The 15,289-nt window shown below is 40.8% G+C and overlaps 1 protein-coding gene across 2 annotated transcripts in view; it reads right to left on the bottom strand.

Annotated features, from left to right (window-relative positions):
- REV3L (REV3 like, DNA directed polymerase zeta catalytic subunit) overlaps positions 1-15,289 on the bottom strand; it is a 284,940-nt gene that overhangs the window by 58,488 nt on the left and 211,163 nt on the right. For both annotated transcript variants that reach the window (XM_077487106.1, XM_077487107.1), the window contains 8 exons: positions 13,894-13,976; positions 13,112-13,237; positions 9,786-9,975; positions 9,553-9,664; positions 8,219-8,334; positions 7,966-8,084; positions 5,116-5,234; positions 2,164-2,305 (listed from right to left, as the gene is read on the bottom strand). In XM_077487106.1, coding sequence (XP_077343232.1) covers positions 2,164-2,305; positions 5,116-5,234; positions 7,966-8,084; positions 8,219-8,334; positions 9,553-9,664; positions 9,786-9,975; positions 13,112-13,237; positions 13,894-13,976 — 1,007 coding nt within the window. The remainder of the gene's footprint in view (positions 1-2,163; positions 2,306-5,115; positions 5,235-7,965; positions 8,085-8,218; positions 8,335-9,552; positions 9,665-9,785; positions 9,976-13,111; positions 13,238-13,893; positions 13,977-15,289) is intronic.

The raw sequence follows: 15,289 nt of genomic DNA, 5'->3' as shown, positions 1-15,289 counted from the left end.
TCAGCCGATGCACCTTGTAGAATTTTGTAAATGTGTGAACAGACGGCCAAGTCGCTGCTTTACACACTTGAGCGACAGATGCTTGATGTCGGAAGGCCCAAGAAGTTCCAATTGCCCTGGTGGAGTGGGCCGTGGCCGGAAAAAGGGGCAACGGCCCCTTCAAGGTGTAGGCCTGTACTACAATCTGTCTGATCCACCTGGAAATGGTGGCCGACGAGACAGTCATGCCTTTTTTCAGACCAGCCAAAAGACCTACAGACATCCATCCAGGGTACATCTACCCAGCGCAGTCCCCAACCCAGGTGAGAGCCTCCCCCAGGGAGCCCCTGCCTATGGCACACACACACATACCACTCAGCAGCCCATGCAACATCCCCCACAGGGAAGGGGGGGGGGGGGAAGGAGGGAGGGAAGACAGGGAGAGAAGGAAGGGAGGTGAAGGACCCCTGAATCAAACTCCCAGGGAATGCCCAGCTGCTCAGCCCCACTGAGGCAGGGAGAGCTGTACTTTACCAGTCCTGAAGAGCTGGGAGACATTTCATCAAAGACCCACTCTCCGGTACAGGGTGGCTGCTGTGACGCAGACATTTCTACAGTGATTAGTGCTATAAATAGCCACTGAAATAGCTACTGTACAAATGTCACTGGCAGGGAAAGAGTTAACACTGGGGGGCGATCAATGGGTTAAATGTGTTCCCTCACTGCGTGTTCTAACTGTGGGGGGATGGAACTGACTGGGGGAGGAGACCGATCGGTCTTCCTATATACTAGGAACAGGCAATCTTGTCTCCTCTCCCCTGACAGGATGTGGATCCATGTTCCTGCTCTGACACAAGTGATCGGGGGTGCCCACACGTCGGCATTGGCTCCTGAGTACAGCTATGCCGATTTGCGCAGGGGAACCATTCTGCCACCATGTGGTTAGAGTTACAGAGGAGGTCTAGTGCTAGAATTATTGCTCTTACGATCGTGGCGTATGTGACCTGCTTGTATCTGGCTCCGATACTAGCCTCACCAGCCACTGAGCTCACTGCACATCCCTGATTTAGACGAAACGTACGTCCGCTGGGCAGTCGACGTGAACACGCACACAATTTTTTGTTTGCAATGCCTGTGATTGCAGTCTTCTTGTAAGTAGTTTTTTAATAAATTGCCCGTTTTTAATCTGGACACTGCACAATGAGTTTCCCTTTTTTCTTATGATCACTAAGTGAATCGGTTTCTGAGGATAGCCTATGGCTACATCTTTGGCTTATTTTCACCGACGATCCCCTGCTAGGAGGCTGAGTAAATCGAGCTGATCTGCACCTAATGCGTGGGATGATAGAGCTCACAGATGAGAGTATAGACCTCAACAGATCTTTGGATCTGGTAAGGAGACAATTTTGTCTGTTTTATCCAAGTACTGGATTTTGCACTTGTTTTAAGGACTTCTGCATGTTATCACTATTTTTTTTTTATGATTAATATTTATAATATTTGAAGGTTGCTTTACCTATTTAAACACTGCAGCACCTTTTTCTATATATTTTTGGATGTTGCTGTGTACAATGTTGTGAGTCCTGCTGTTTATCATTCATTTTTATTTAAATATACACAAAGCACATTCCATTTTTAATCAAAAATAGTAATTATACCAGCTATTTATTACATCCTTTCTTAGTTGCATCCTACAAACAGTGATTATTACAGTATTAATTAAAAATGAAAAGGGTTGCAACAAATCGGTTTTTGTTTGCCCATTTTTGACCACAAGCTACACATTTTCTCACCTCTTCTATGAACTTTAATTTTTTTTAACATAACTTCCAACAATGCGCAATTTTTTCTTTTAATCACGTGATAATTGTTATCTGAATCCTCAGATTCAAAATACTTTCCTATACTTGATGGTAATATTCTTATTATCACTATTTGTGCTTTTTTTTTTAACCACCTTAGCTGAAAGGAAACTCAATGCATTATAGCATATAGGAAACCTACTTTAACAAACATAGCGCCTTGACCTATAAGTGTGCTGCTGCTTTGTCACTAAGTAAAAAGGAAAATAAATGATGCTCCTATCATAATTTATCTTGCCATGATCCTGTTGGTGCAAAAAAATAGAACCCTTAGAAGACTTTCATATTTCAAGGTGAAATAAAAATAAGGCTCATATTTTACCTGTGATCCTCTGGTTAAAACATGTAAAAACTGAATGCCAAACAGTCTTGCCAATTCACTGGTTCTTCCAATTAAGTCCAAATGTTCCAATAACTGGAGAATCCCATGCACTCTGCTCATGTAATGCTCTGTCATCCGCCATCTGCATACAAATCAAGATTTGTATAAGAAAAATATTTATTATTGTACACCTTAGTTCAGCGGGACATATTCCATTTTTAGCAAATGTCTACAGTCAAAATTTATACATGGCATATATGTGAGACTCACAATCCTTAATCAACAACAAACAATGCTACTATATCCACATGACCTCCAGAAGATTTAGCCCCCTTCATGACAAGGCTATTTTTTTGCTATATGGCACTGCATTCATTTAATGGACAATGACGCGATTATGCAACTCTGTACATCAATGAAAATTGTGACATTTCCACAATAGAGCTTTCTTTTGGTGATCACCACTTTTTGTTGCACTATAAACAAAAAAAGACCCATTTAAAAAAAAAATATATATATATATATATATATATATATGTTACTTGTAAAAAAAGTAAAAAAAAAAAAAAAAGTCTTTATAAATTTAGATCAATATGTATTCTGCTACATATTTTTGGTAAAAACAAAATCCCAATAAGAGTATATTGATTGGTTCGTACAAAAGTTATAGCGCCTACTAACTATGGGATACATACTGGAATTTTTATATATATTTTTTATACTAGTAATTAGGGATGCACTGATACCATTTTTTTTTTTACACAGAGTACCGATAGTTTTTTTTTTTAATATACTAGCCGATACTGATTACCGATACCTATGGAAGAGTAGGTAAAGGGGTGGTTTGGGAGGTGGTAGGAGTTGGGTGAGGCTGGGGTGAAGATATGCTACATGAGAAAAAAGGAAAGCTGATGAAGTGGGGAGGGGTGTCACAATCCTGGCTGCTGCTCTCTATTAAAGTAAAACAAAATAAAAACGTATGCGCTGCCACATAAATATGATTGAATCCATTCAGCTGGTGCAAACACCCAGTGCATATTTCCCCACCAAAGAGAAGTATAAATATATGTGTTGCGCTTCTGTGTCAATTCTAGTTATCTATATATAGTGTTAATAACATAAAACAAAAATTACTGTCAAAGAAAAGTGAACTCAAATAATCGATGCCTAAATATATCCTGGCATGCTAATAATCTGAAAATTTCATACATAATACATATTGTTCGAATCCTAACGTCCCACTGGTTGGTGAAACCAAAACTCCAGCGTGAACAGTCCTATTTGCTGGAATTACAGGGACACTATAGATCAGTGATGGCAAACCTTGGCACCCCAGATGTTTTGGAACTACATTTCCCGTGATGCTCAACTACACTGCAGAGTGCATGAGCATCATGGGAAATGTAGTTCCAAAACATCTGGGGTGCCAAGGTTCGCCATCACTGCTATAGATGATCATTTTCAGATTATAACATGCCCAGATATATTTAGGCATTGATATTGGAGTTCACTTTTCGATGTCAGTTTCATGTTATTAACACTATATAGATATATACTATTTGACACATCAGTGCAGAATATACTGTATATTTATATTGCTCTCTCTTTCCCAGGGAGCCCTCACTTTGCAGGAAGGGGGGGGGGAGGGATCTAATCACACATTGACCTACTGCAATGGTGCTGGCCATGTGTCTGCTGGGGGGGGGGGGGGGGATCCACCAGGCTAAGCACGGACACACAGGGCACGGGGAGAAGCCTCGTTGTGTGCAGAGCCGTGTAGCTGCTAAGGAAATTACAGATCTATGCGAGGGGCCACACGGGTCTCCCGCCCTGGACTGTGACAGAAAGATGAGTAGAGCTGAATGTGAGAGCTGCACCCAGCAGGGGGGGGGCATAGGAAGGGGGTACAGTGGGATGGGGGAGCTGGGCTTGGTCACCTTAATGCAGGCAGGACATGCTGCCCCGAGACTGATGACAGCTGGTGAGAAAGGAGGAGGTGGCGGGGAGGGAAATCCTAAGGACATGTGACTGGTTGTTAAGGACGTGGCGGCCCGTTCCATAACAACCAATATTTGTCAGCATTTTCTTTTTTACATTCCCTGCTAACAGCTAAAAGCACTGAGCCCGAAGGTATCGGTTTCGGGGCATTTGAACGCCTACCGATACTTGTGCAAATGCTTAGTATCGGCACCAATGCCGATATTAGTATCTGTATCGGTGCAACCCTATTAGTAATGGAGGTGATCAGAAATTTATAGCGAGACTGCGATATTGCTGTGGACAATCTGACACTTTGTGGGAGGGAACCAATGACACCAATACAGTGATTAGTGGTAAAAATATACACTATTACTGTATTAAGGACACTGGCTGGAAAGGGGTTAAACATCTAGGGCAATCAAAGGTTTAAATGTGTGCCTAACAAGTGTTTTTGTGTGTAGTGTGTTGCCTCAACTAATGGATGTGCTGGATTTTATTTCTGGCTCTGCAGGGAAAAAAAATCTAGCACATCCCCACTGACAGGGTGGAGGCTCTGCGTTGTTAGCAGAGCTTTGTCCAGTGCATCTCCTCACTGAGCGGCGGGTGCCAGCAGTCATCCAATGGCCAGCACCCGCTGACAAGCTTCTGCTGTGGCTAATCAAAGCAGACGCAAACTGCCACAGTAAAGCTGCTATAGGGCGGTTGGCAACTGGATATTTTATCGGAAAGGATCAGACACAGGAGTGAAAGTTAGACCCTGTTTACAATAGGGGAGTCAAGAAACCAGTCACTGCTTGCCTGCACAAAGCCAATTGTCTGAGCTATAAGCACGAGTATCACAGCAATATCTAGGTTATTAGAATTAAAACTTCATATTGTTACTCCCAAATTTTTATTTCTGGGGGAAAAGATTTAAAAAAAAAAAAACACAACACTGAAAAATGGATTTTATCAGTCTTCTGCAAACATTACCTGTAAACATCTGATTTATGATCAAACCAATCTGATAATGTTCGAAAGGTAAAAAGAGGGAACCTCTGGTGAAGGATATGGAAGGCCACATTTTCAAAAGTGTAATTAGTTAGAGCCACCTGGAAATTAAAAATGGCAGGATATTTTTATTTATAAAAAAAACAGAAATACCAATCTAAATCAGAATTTTTAATTGTTATACAGTATGAGCAAAGTTTTCTTTTTGGAAAAAGCGCCATATACATTTAAAGTAGGGACATGTCCTTTATTTCAGTATCACATAGGTTACAGAAACATCAGTATAACAGGGAGAAATGCTTGCTTCCTACACACTGACTCCATAAAATCAAGCAGCATACTAACACTACTCTGTCATTGTTCTCATTTCTGGTCCATATGTCCACATATAAAATGGTCTTCATTACAGGCACAGTATAAACTTTCATATGTTTTTGTTGTTTTAACTAGGTATTAGTGTATTAGGTATAATCCCCATGTCATTCATTTGCCTTACAAATAATTATAAATGTTAAATTGTGCCTTTCTGCATAATGATGAATGCAAAACTGTATATAAGTAACTTACCATAAGACCCCATTCACATCACCGTGTTTCGTGTTTCGTGTTTTTTCAACCTTTTTTTACGTGTTTTTCAAGCGATAGTATAGGGCAGTCCATTAATTTGAATGGGCTACTCTATGTACGATAAATGTGCCAAAAGAAGCTCAAAGACTTTTTACAGTATTTGCAGTGTGACAAAACATGCTTTTGCTAGCTGCATTTGGGGTGTCATTAACAGTTAATGGCAATAGAAGTGCAACACAAAGTTTTTGGGAATACACACAGAAATGCATGTTTATTCCTGAAACGCACAGATGTGAATGTGGCCTAAAAATCTGGAGATCACACTTGCAGCTTTCAGAGTTTGTAAAAGACTCCCAACCATACATTTTGTGATACCGGTAATTACGCAAATGTTTATTAAAAACTATATTTTTGCAAAAAACAAAACAAAAAAACCCCACTAATATCATTATAAGCTGACACAAACCTAACATAACTTACAAAATTCCTGCCCTGGGAGGATCAGAGCAGTGGAGGTATATTAGAGAGTGGGTTAGGTGTCAGAGGGCCGGTGTTCTGGTATATAGTGTCCTGCCATCGGATACTGTCCGCTCGTACTGTGGATGCGCAGCGCTTGTGCAGTATGGAGCAGAAGAAGCTTCGGAAAATGTCCGAAGATGAACGGCGCCTGCGCCGTGAGTTGAGGTGGTAGCCCCACCATCCAAGCGGACATAGGGCTGGTGATATTAGAGGGCCCCTCGCGGGCGAGCTTCGCTTGCCACGCTTCGGGCTCGGACTCGCTGCACTCGGCTCTTTTTATTCCAACTCTATGTCCACTTGGATGGTGGGGCTAGAACCTGGACTCACGGCACAGGCGCCGTTCATCTTCGGCTATTTTCGGAATCTGTGTGTGCTGTGTACTGCGCATGCGCAGTACACAGCGGACACTATCCGATGGGGGACTCTATATGATAGGACACTGGCAAATCACGGAACAGGTGGGGAAGCAAATTAGATAGGGCAGGAGCAGCACCAATGGCTGGGAGAGGAGATGGAGGGGCTATTTATTGTAGACGAATAGCTAAAATCAGCTATTCTTGTATTCAGTCTGCTGAACAGTTCTGGTCTAAGTTCATAGTCACTAAGTGGCCGTGAACTTATAACAAAAGGGGGAAGCAATCGATGTAAGGCATACTGACCTCGTCAGCCGTAAGAGGTTCCGTGCTGCTGTATGCCTTACATTGCACTCAGTGAAAGGGTTAATACAACTAGTTTACTTCTTTAGAGGTAATACGTATGTCCAAAGAGTTAAGCTGATGGCTGCTACTTGAAAGTGAAAGTGAAGCGGTGGCTGTATACCCACCAATCCCTTTCACAGAGCAGGTGGCATGGTACCTTCCTAACATCCCTTCTCCACACACACACACACCGATGGGACCCTGTGGTTGCCAGGCTCTCCCACTCTTACCAGGAGCCTGGGACCACAACTGCCAGCTTCAGGATGGAGATCTGTGTGAGAGCGAGACATCCATGCCTCGATTGCACATGTAAAAAAAGAACCCGAAAGCAGCAATGATTTTGTCAGTTCTGGTTTCAGATCCTCCATTTCTTGGCCGGTATGGCCAGGGGACATATCTAACCAAGCAGATCTCTGCTTGGTTAGATAGTGTGAAGGGCAGGAGAGACATTTGGGTCTATTAGATCCCTAATGTCGCCAAAAAGAGTACCTGTCAACTGCCCAATGCCATCACAAAGGGATTTTATTAACCCCTTGTGATAGCAATAATGTAAAAATAAATAAATTAAATATAGTTTTAAAAAATAAAATGTGTACATGCCTTGTATAATAAATTAAATATTGTTTTAAAATAAATAAAACAATGTGAACACGCTTTGTGTTATATGTCAAATTTAGCCTTCCTAGTTCTGATTTTGGAATATAGAATAATAATGCTCTATGTTGTGGTGGTGAGGAAAGTGGAGAGGCTCTGTAGTTTAACAAAGGCAACTAGACAGGACTGATACAATTTCTTGTGATTTCTGTACAAAGAGTACAAAATGTATTAAATTTTTTCTAAAGAACTGCCATAACCCCCATTGCTCCACACATATGCAAATGCACGCCAAACATCAGCTAAAGTAATTTTTTTGCTGGGTTAATGTTCACTAATTTTTCTAGGTTGAATGTTGCCTAAAGAATATTGGGCAAATGTTGAGCAAACTGGCCATCAAATGTGTAATGAATAAACCCATTAGTATATTCAGAAACTATTTTAAAGTATGTACCTCTGTTTTCATCATTCTCCAAACATTCAATACAATTCGGCCAACTACATTAATCTCGCTCATTGTGTCTGCGCCATACTCATCCTTATCTGCAGTAAACCGATTCTCATTTTTGTCTTCTATGAAATAAAAATGAATTAGAAAAAATGTTAAAGAAGATGATCATGAAAAAAAGCAGCCTAGATGGAACACAGTAAGATGTAGATTCTGAATCTGAGAAGTGTTATTCCGCCACATTAGTGTGCAAACATACCAGGTATCCTGGAAATCTGTTGGCAAAGATCCACATTGAGGGCTGAGGCCCTCTGTAGGAGGTAACCCCAGGAGTGCATTTGAACTTCATATCCTAGAAGGATATCTGGATCATACCTGATGGAGAGAAAACCATGACACCAAAAACAGAAAAACTCTGTATTCTGCCACTCACTGCAAATCCTGCTGCATTGTTTGCAAATGTAAAAGTAATAAACTAGTAGTCCATAAACAAAAGACATCTCCCCCCCCCCAAAACAGTAATCATACCTGTGTGTAATCAACCCATGTGCTGGAAAGCCCGAGGTGTAATGGAGAGTTTTTGACACCAAACAAAAAAAAAAAGGGGGAAAAAAAGCCTTTTTTTGTTCTTGTTCTGCCTCAACCTACCTTTTTCTCCCTCAATACAAAGTGTCAAATATTGTGCATTTATATGTTATTTATATTTTACATGGACTCTGCATTTCACAATGTAATGTACTATTGCAAATGACCAAGTATATGTGTGTATATGCAATACAAGATAAAAACTTGTTTGTTTTTAATCCAAAAGTTTTTATCTTATATTGCATATATACACACACACACACACACGTGTATTGCTTATAAATATATATTTTATGATATGTAAAGCTCAAACCTATGCTTCTAACTTTGTATGCAATTTTATTTTTTTATGTTTTTCCTCGGGCTACATTCTATATGTAAAGCGGGGTTCCACCCTAAAGTGGAACTTCCGCTGATCGGAACCCCCCCTCCGGTGTCACAATTGGCACCTTTCAGGGGGGAGGGGGGTGCAGATACCTGTCAAAGACAGGTATTTACACCCACTTCCGCGGACAATTCCTATTGCGCTGCGCGACTCGCGCATGTGCAGTAGGGAACCAGAAAGTGAAGCCGCTTCACTTCCTGATTCCCTCACCTAGAATGGTGGCGGCAGCAGCCGAGAGCCGAGCAATCGATCGGCCTCGGCATCGCTGGACCCCGGGACAGGTGAGTGTCCATTTATTAAAAGTCAGCAGCTGCAGTATTTGTAGCTGCTGGCTTTTAATATTTTTTTCCGCAGTGCAGTCCCGCTTTAAGGGTGATGAGAATGAAGTATGCTAAACAAATCCTTCTTGCGATATGTTTAATACATTTTCCTGCCATAGGGATGAGTGGCAATGCATGACACAATAACTGCACTGCATACAAAATGATATACTTTGGTGTTTTACTATACAAAATATTAAAAACTAAAAACTATGTTCAGGAAATATGTACAGCAAAAAAAAGAGATGTAATCCTTGTCAAGCAATGTACATTTTTTTCTTTATATAATAGAACAGAACCTGCCTTCTGATCAGGCTTAAAAGTTTTTCAAACAGATCCTTTTCATCAGAAGCATATGTGATCTGGAAGCCTGTGATGCCAGATCTGGTGAACAACGGGGCCTGGCTTCTGCTACCTGAATGAAGAGACAGAAAAAGTATTTATGATACAAATGGCTCGGCTATTACTACAGCAAGTATGTACTTCTTTAAAGCAAGATTTCAGCCTGTGTGAAAAAACAAAACAAAATTTGGCACCTTCACTGGCAGTAGAGTCTTGACTGATGACGATTGCACCAGTAGTCCGTGTTTTGTCACTTTGGGGCAGTGGGGAGTCAGAAGAGAGACAGTAAAACACAGCGCAGATTGGGTCAAATTCAGGATCTGGTTCCAAGTCCCGTCGCGTTCTTGCATGGAGCTCCATGCACATAATAGTCAGGTGCTGAACCTGCATTATAAACCAGCAACATTATACTGCCTGCTACACTTAGATTAGTAAAATATAAATTCTGCCACTATATTGTTCCAAGAATTATTTTCATATCAGTAAACTGCTAATGCTATCCAGTAATTGCCATTTTCTATGCTCCCTTTTGGAGCATTAAAAATGCCATTGAAACGGTTTTGTTTTATTGGTTTCAAAATGCTTGTCGATTATGCCTGAAACTCCAGGCCCTCTTGTGTATACGCCTTGTTTTATCTCAAATTTAGCCTTCCTATTTCTGATTTTGGACTATAAAATAATTATGCTCTATGTTGTGGTGGTGAGGAGAGTGGAGAGACTCAGTAGTTTAAGGCAACTAGGCAAGACTGACAATTTCTTGTGATTTCAATATAAAAAGTGCTGTATGTCAGTCCACAAAAGTAAATTAAGAGCAAGTGTATTCCTGGAAGAACAACAGGTTTTTTCTTGTACATGAATGGTCATTTAAAGAAAAAAAAAACAAAGGCAAATGCGCATGCATTACAGAAATGTACTGCTTATGTTTTTGTAATGTATTTTGCCCTGACATGCTCTTTAAATATATTAAAATTGTTGAAGAAATATGTGTTCGATAAGTGCCCATACTTATTCATCCTGTCAGAAATCTTGTGATAAATTCCTGTGTTCACTGCCTTTGCTGACTTATTACTTAGCATTGTTCCCAGCTGTGTGTGGACTACAGAACATCTCCGCTCTATGCAGAGAGGCAAAGGTGTTCCATAAGATCTAACACGCTTCTTGTCCCAGGGTGACAACACTGCTCCTCTACACCCACAGTACAGTGAGTGTTGTCAACCTAGAATAGGGAATGTTATACTAGCAGGATTACCAGGTGTAAACAAAGGAAAATAACACTTATAAAAAGACGATAAAAGCAGCTGGGCTCTGGAAGGCAACCATACCTGCTTCTGGGTAGGTCACCCTTCTTGCCAAGATTCTGTGCTGTAAAAACTCCACTATTTCTTTGTGTTAACCATTATACAGCTTTGCTTTAAAGGATAATTCTTTAAAAACTTGATTTTTAGTTACTGGCTAGAAAAGGTGGCCTTCTAATAAGTCTTCAAACAATAAGCCAATTATAGTTGCCACTCACTCTTGATTATCTTATTTGATTTATCACAGGAGTTACCACCCATCCTTTATTCTACATACCTTGTACTGGGTAAAGAAACTGTACATATATGACAACTGAAGGAGAGAGATCTCGTAACTAAAGTTCACAACAGATGTAAGAAACCTTTGTTCAGACAAGGAAATGTGTTACATGGGTGTGCACTGAGTCAAATACCAGGCTACATTGCAACAACCCCCCCCACCCCCCCCCCCCCCAAAAAAAAACAAAAAAACAGATGTCTCTCCATTCCGTCATTCTCAATAAAAAATCACATATATTACCAGCATTAAACTCCTTCACATACCCAGGAAGGAGTTGACAATTGTTTCAAGTATGTACCCCTAAGAATTGACAGCTGGTGTCATGGACATTCACAGAACCAGATATGTACTTATGGCAGTGCTTTCCCTAATGATCAACCCTTCTCAGTAGGTTGATCTCTGATAAGGGCTTAGCTGTCAAACAATCCTCAGCTGTTTTGTGTATGTTAACCACTTAAGCCCCAGACTATTTGGCTGCCCAAAGACCAGAGCATTGCGATTCGACACTGCGCCTCTTTAACTGACAATTGCGTGGTCGCGCCTCATGGCTTCCAAACAAAATCAACGTACTTTTTTCCCCCACAAATAGAGCTCTCTTTTGGTGATATTTGATCACCTCTGTGGTTTTTATTTTTTATGCTATAAACAAAAAAAAAGCAACAATTTTGAAAAAAAACAACAAAAAAAACAAAAACATTTTTTACTTTTTGCTATAATATCCCCAAAAAACATATAACATTTGCGATGCGTATTCTTCTACATATTTTTAGTAAAAAAAAAAAAATCATAAAAAAAAAAAAAAAATCGTAATAAGCATTTATTGATTGGTTTGTGCAAAAGTTATAGCATCTACAAAATAGGGGGATAGTTTTATGGCATTTTTTTCTTTTTTTACTAGTAATGGCGGCTATCAGAGATTTTTAATCGTGACTACGACATTATGGCGGACAGATTGGACACTTTTGGGACCATTCACATTTATACAGCGATCAGTGCAATTAAAATGCATTGATTACTGTCTAACTGTGACTGGCAGTGAAGGGTTTAACCACTAGGTAGCTTTATAGGGGTTAAGTGTGTCCTAGGGAGTGAGTCTAATGGGGGGAAGAGGGCTGTGTGTGACACGACACAGGGAGCGCTGATCAATGTCACTAGGCAGAACGGGGAAATGCTTGTTTACATCAGTATTTCCCTGTTCTTCCTCTCTGTGAGACAATCGCAGGTATCCCTGCTGACATAGAGTCGGGGGGACCCGCAATCACACTCACGAAGGTCGTGGAGGGCACGCACCTGCAAAGCGCTTCTTAAAGGGCAAAGTACAGGTAGGGTAATCTGCCTGTATGTGCCCTTCTGCCGATGTATATCAGCGTGAGCTGGTCGGCAAGCGGTTAATGAACTTGTAGACTGTTGGACAGACTCCCTCAGTAAAGCTTGTCATACACTGACGAAAATTCGTCTGATTTTGCTGCAGGGACAGGCGATTCATCGATTGAATTTGGTACAACCAGCCTATCAATTTTTTTTTTCTACATACAATTACTTCTGGCAGCTAAAGCTGCTAGCAGTAATCACTGTGTTCTGCCGGCTGGAAAGGCTCCTTGCGCCGCCGCCCCCCCCCCCCACCAGCAGAACAAAATAACACTGCAGAAGGCATTCCCCAATCAACACTGACTGTGTTAAAGGTGGACTCGAGCAATTTTTTTCTCCCGTGGTGAAAGGAGAGAAATCTAAACATTTATGGGCTGTTAAGTAAAAAGAGATTAGCACTTGCCTGATGAACTTTTTAGAATTATCTCAAGCTACCTGAACACAATAAACAGTAATTTATCTCACACCTGTGTTCATTTAGACAATTCCCTTTAATCATTTAACTTACAACTCCACAACTACAAAAGCTGTATATTATGCAAGATACAGAGTGCAACATCTCAAATGTATACAATACCTCGTGTAAGGCCTTTGCATCTTGAAGATTGTGAGAACCGACTTTGAAGCCGTAGGAGTTATTCAGAGAAGGCCCCTCAATCTGAGACGTTTCCTTCTTCACGTTACCCAAAGTTGCAAATTGATTCTATGCACAATAAACATGAGACATAGCCTTAAATTACAGGAAATTGGACATGTCACAGGAAACAATTTGTGATAGCTGCCCACCCGTTTTCCAATAGTTTTTAAAGAACAAATGCTAAAACTTTGTGGGGAAAATACATTTTTTCTAATATACCTCATAGGGACACCATTTGCTAAACTTTTCAAGCAAAATCAGAAGACCTTCCCAGATTTTCTTAAGTCACCTTGGCCAATCTGTGAATGCTTGTGGGTTCAGAATAATGGGCGTTTATATTCCTGCAGCTGCACCTATTAGGTACCTACATCTTTGGAAAATCATGGCCTATCAAGCAATTATGTAATTCTGACTCATGCCTCTCGCCATTGCTACTAATGAAGCAAAGTGCTGTGATGCACTGAAGGTGCCACTAAGCCGGGTAACAAGGTCAAGTACTAACCTGTACAGGTAAGAAGTTACAAAAAGTATACCTAGCAGTGTGCTGAGAAAGTTGGCACCCCACTGTGTGTGCTTTCAGGATGCTGCACTGCCCTCGTTTCAGAGTAGCCATAGTGTGTTTAAAGACTATTTTTAAGTCCACAAACAAAATAATATAAAAAGGAGGTACAGATAACAGATCATGTCCTCCAAACAGTATGAAAACTGCAATCCACGGCTACCTTCATCTGAGTGGTTAGTAGTACTCTCCGCAGTTTATCAGGGTTTGCTCCTCTTCTCTGACTAATTTTCTGGGAAAGCACTTCTAAAATGAAAAACATAATATTAGAGAAAGTAGCAGAATACATTGTAAAGAATGTAAATCCTCGGTAACATATACTTTAGACTTCTTCAGTTATTTCCATGCTATTTATGCCTATACACAAAGGTGGAGAGCTTGAGGAGTATTTCTGACTGGTGCCAGGGAAAGAAAGGCTGTACAGAGAGAGACAAGACATTCCACAGCAAAACTTAATCTTTAGATTTGTTTTGTAGTTTGTATTTTCTGCCTCTGTGGAGTTAATGTTGACATTGATCCGTAAGGATACAGTGCTCAGAAATCTGACAGTTCAAAGAAATGTAAGATTGTAATATAGCTTTGGGGTTTGCCTCCATTAATGTACCCAAAGTCTTAGTGTAGCTTTCACAAAGTATTTTGAGCACAGGGTGACATTTCAGCATGTAGTCAAGTGACACCATCTTAATTCCCTTTGATCTTATAGCTGGTGCTGCTATATAACAGGTTATGTAGGGGGCCGAGGTGTGGGGCATAGGCAATTGGCCAGCAAAGACAGTAATCAGACACTCCCAGAAGAGGAGTGGGCTATGACGTGTAAGGGGGGGGGGGGAGGCTGTGCCAAGAATGTGCTACAGAATTTCCTAGTCAAAATTTCTAGCAAATCCAAATGCACATTGCAAGTCAATAAATACTTGATCTTTATGTGCTGCTACCTGCAGTTTAAAAAGAACCCCCCCCCCCCAAAAAAAAACCTCAACGTTTTGACTTACGATAGGTTGTAAAATTCCATAAAACAAATTCGTAATGTATGCATCGACCTATGCTGTAACACCTTCTAAATTATGAGAAATCTCTATTGTGAAGATACAGGTTTAATTCAAAATGGGCCTATTTGTTTTTTCTGGGAGTGGGTATCTTTTTCTGCCAGGTACTCTTTCCCACTTCTGAAATTCTTGCCCAGGCGAGAATTACATCAGCTTGAATCCACTTCCCCACCAGCAGCAACCTCCTGGGACATGTCATATATCCCAGAAGGCTGAGGGACCAGTTTGACAGTGCCACATGATCTCACGCATGCACATCTAAGATGGTAGCATCAAAGATCCTAAGCAAGGAGCTGAAACTGCTCCAGTGAAGGCAGCGCTGGACATTTGGGTCTGGTAAGTGAATACATTACCTCACCCCCTTTTTCTGCTTCTATTCACCACCTTCTTTTTCTTACTCCCTTCATCAATTGCTTCCTTCTCCACCACTTCCCAATCATAACAAGGAACAGCAACCTCATTTGCTCAATTATAACCCTTTAACAGATGAAGTTGTCCGCTGCATAATATCACCTA

The sequence above is a fragment of the Lithobates pipiens genome, unplaced genomic scaffold (assembly GCF_037356315.1).
Source record: "Lithobates pipiens isolate NorthernLeopardFrog02 unplaced genomic scaffold, aLitPip1_a1.2 Scaffold_18, whole genome shotgun sequence".
NCBI lineage: Eukaryota > Metazoa > Chordata > Amphibia > Anura > Ranidae > Lithobates > Lithobates pipiens.
The sequence above is the reverse complement of the archived record's forward strand: the minus strand, read 5'-3'. Positions and strand labels throughout refer to the sequence as shown.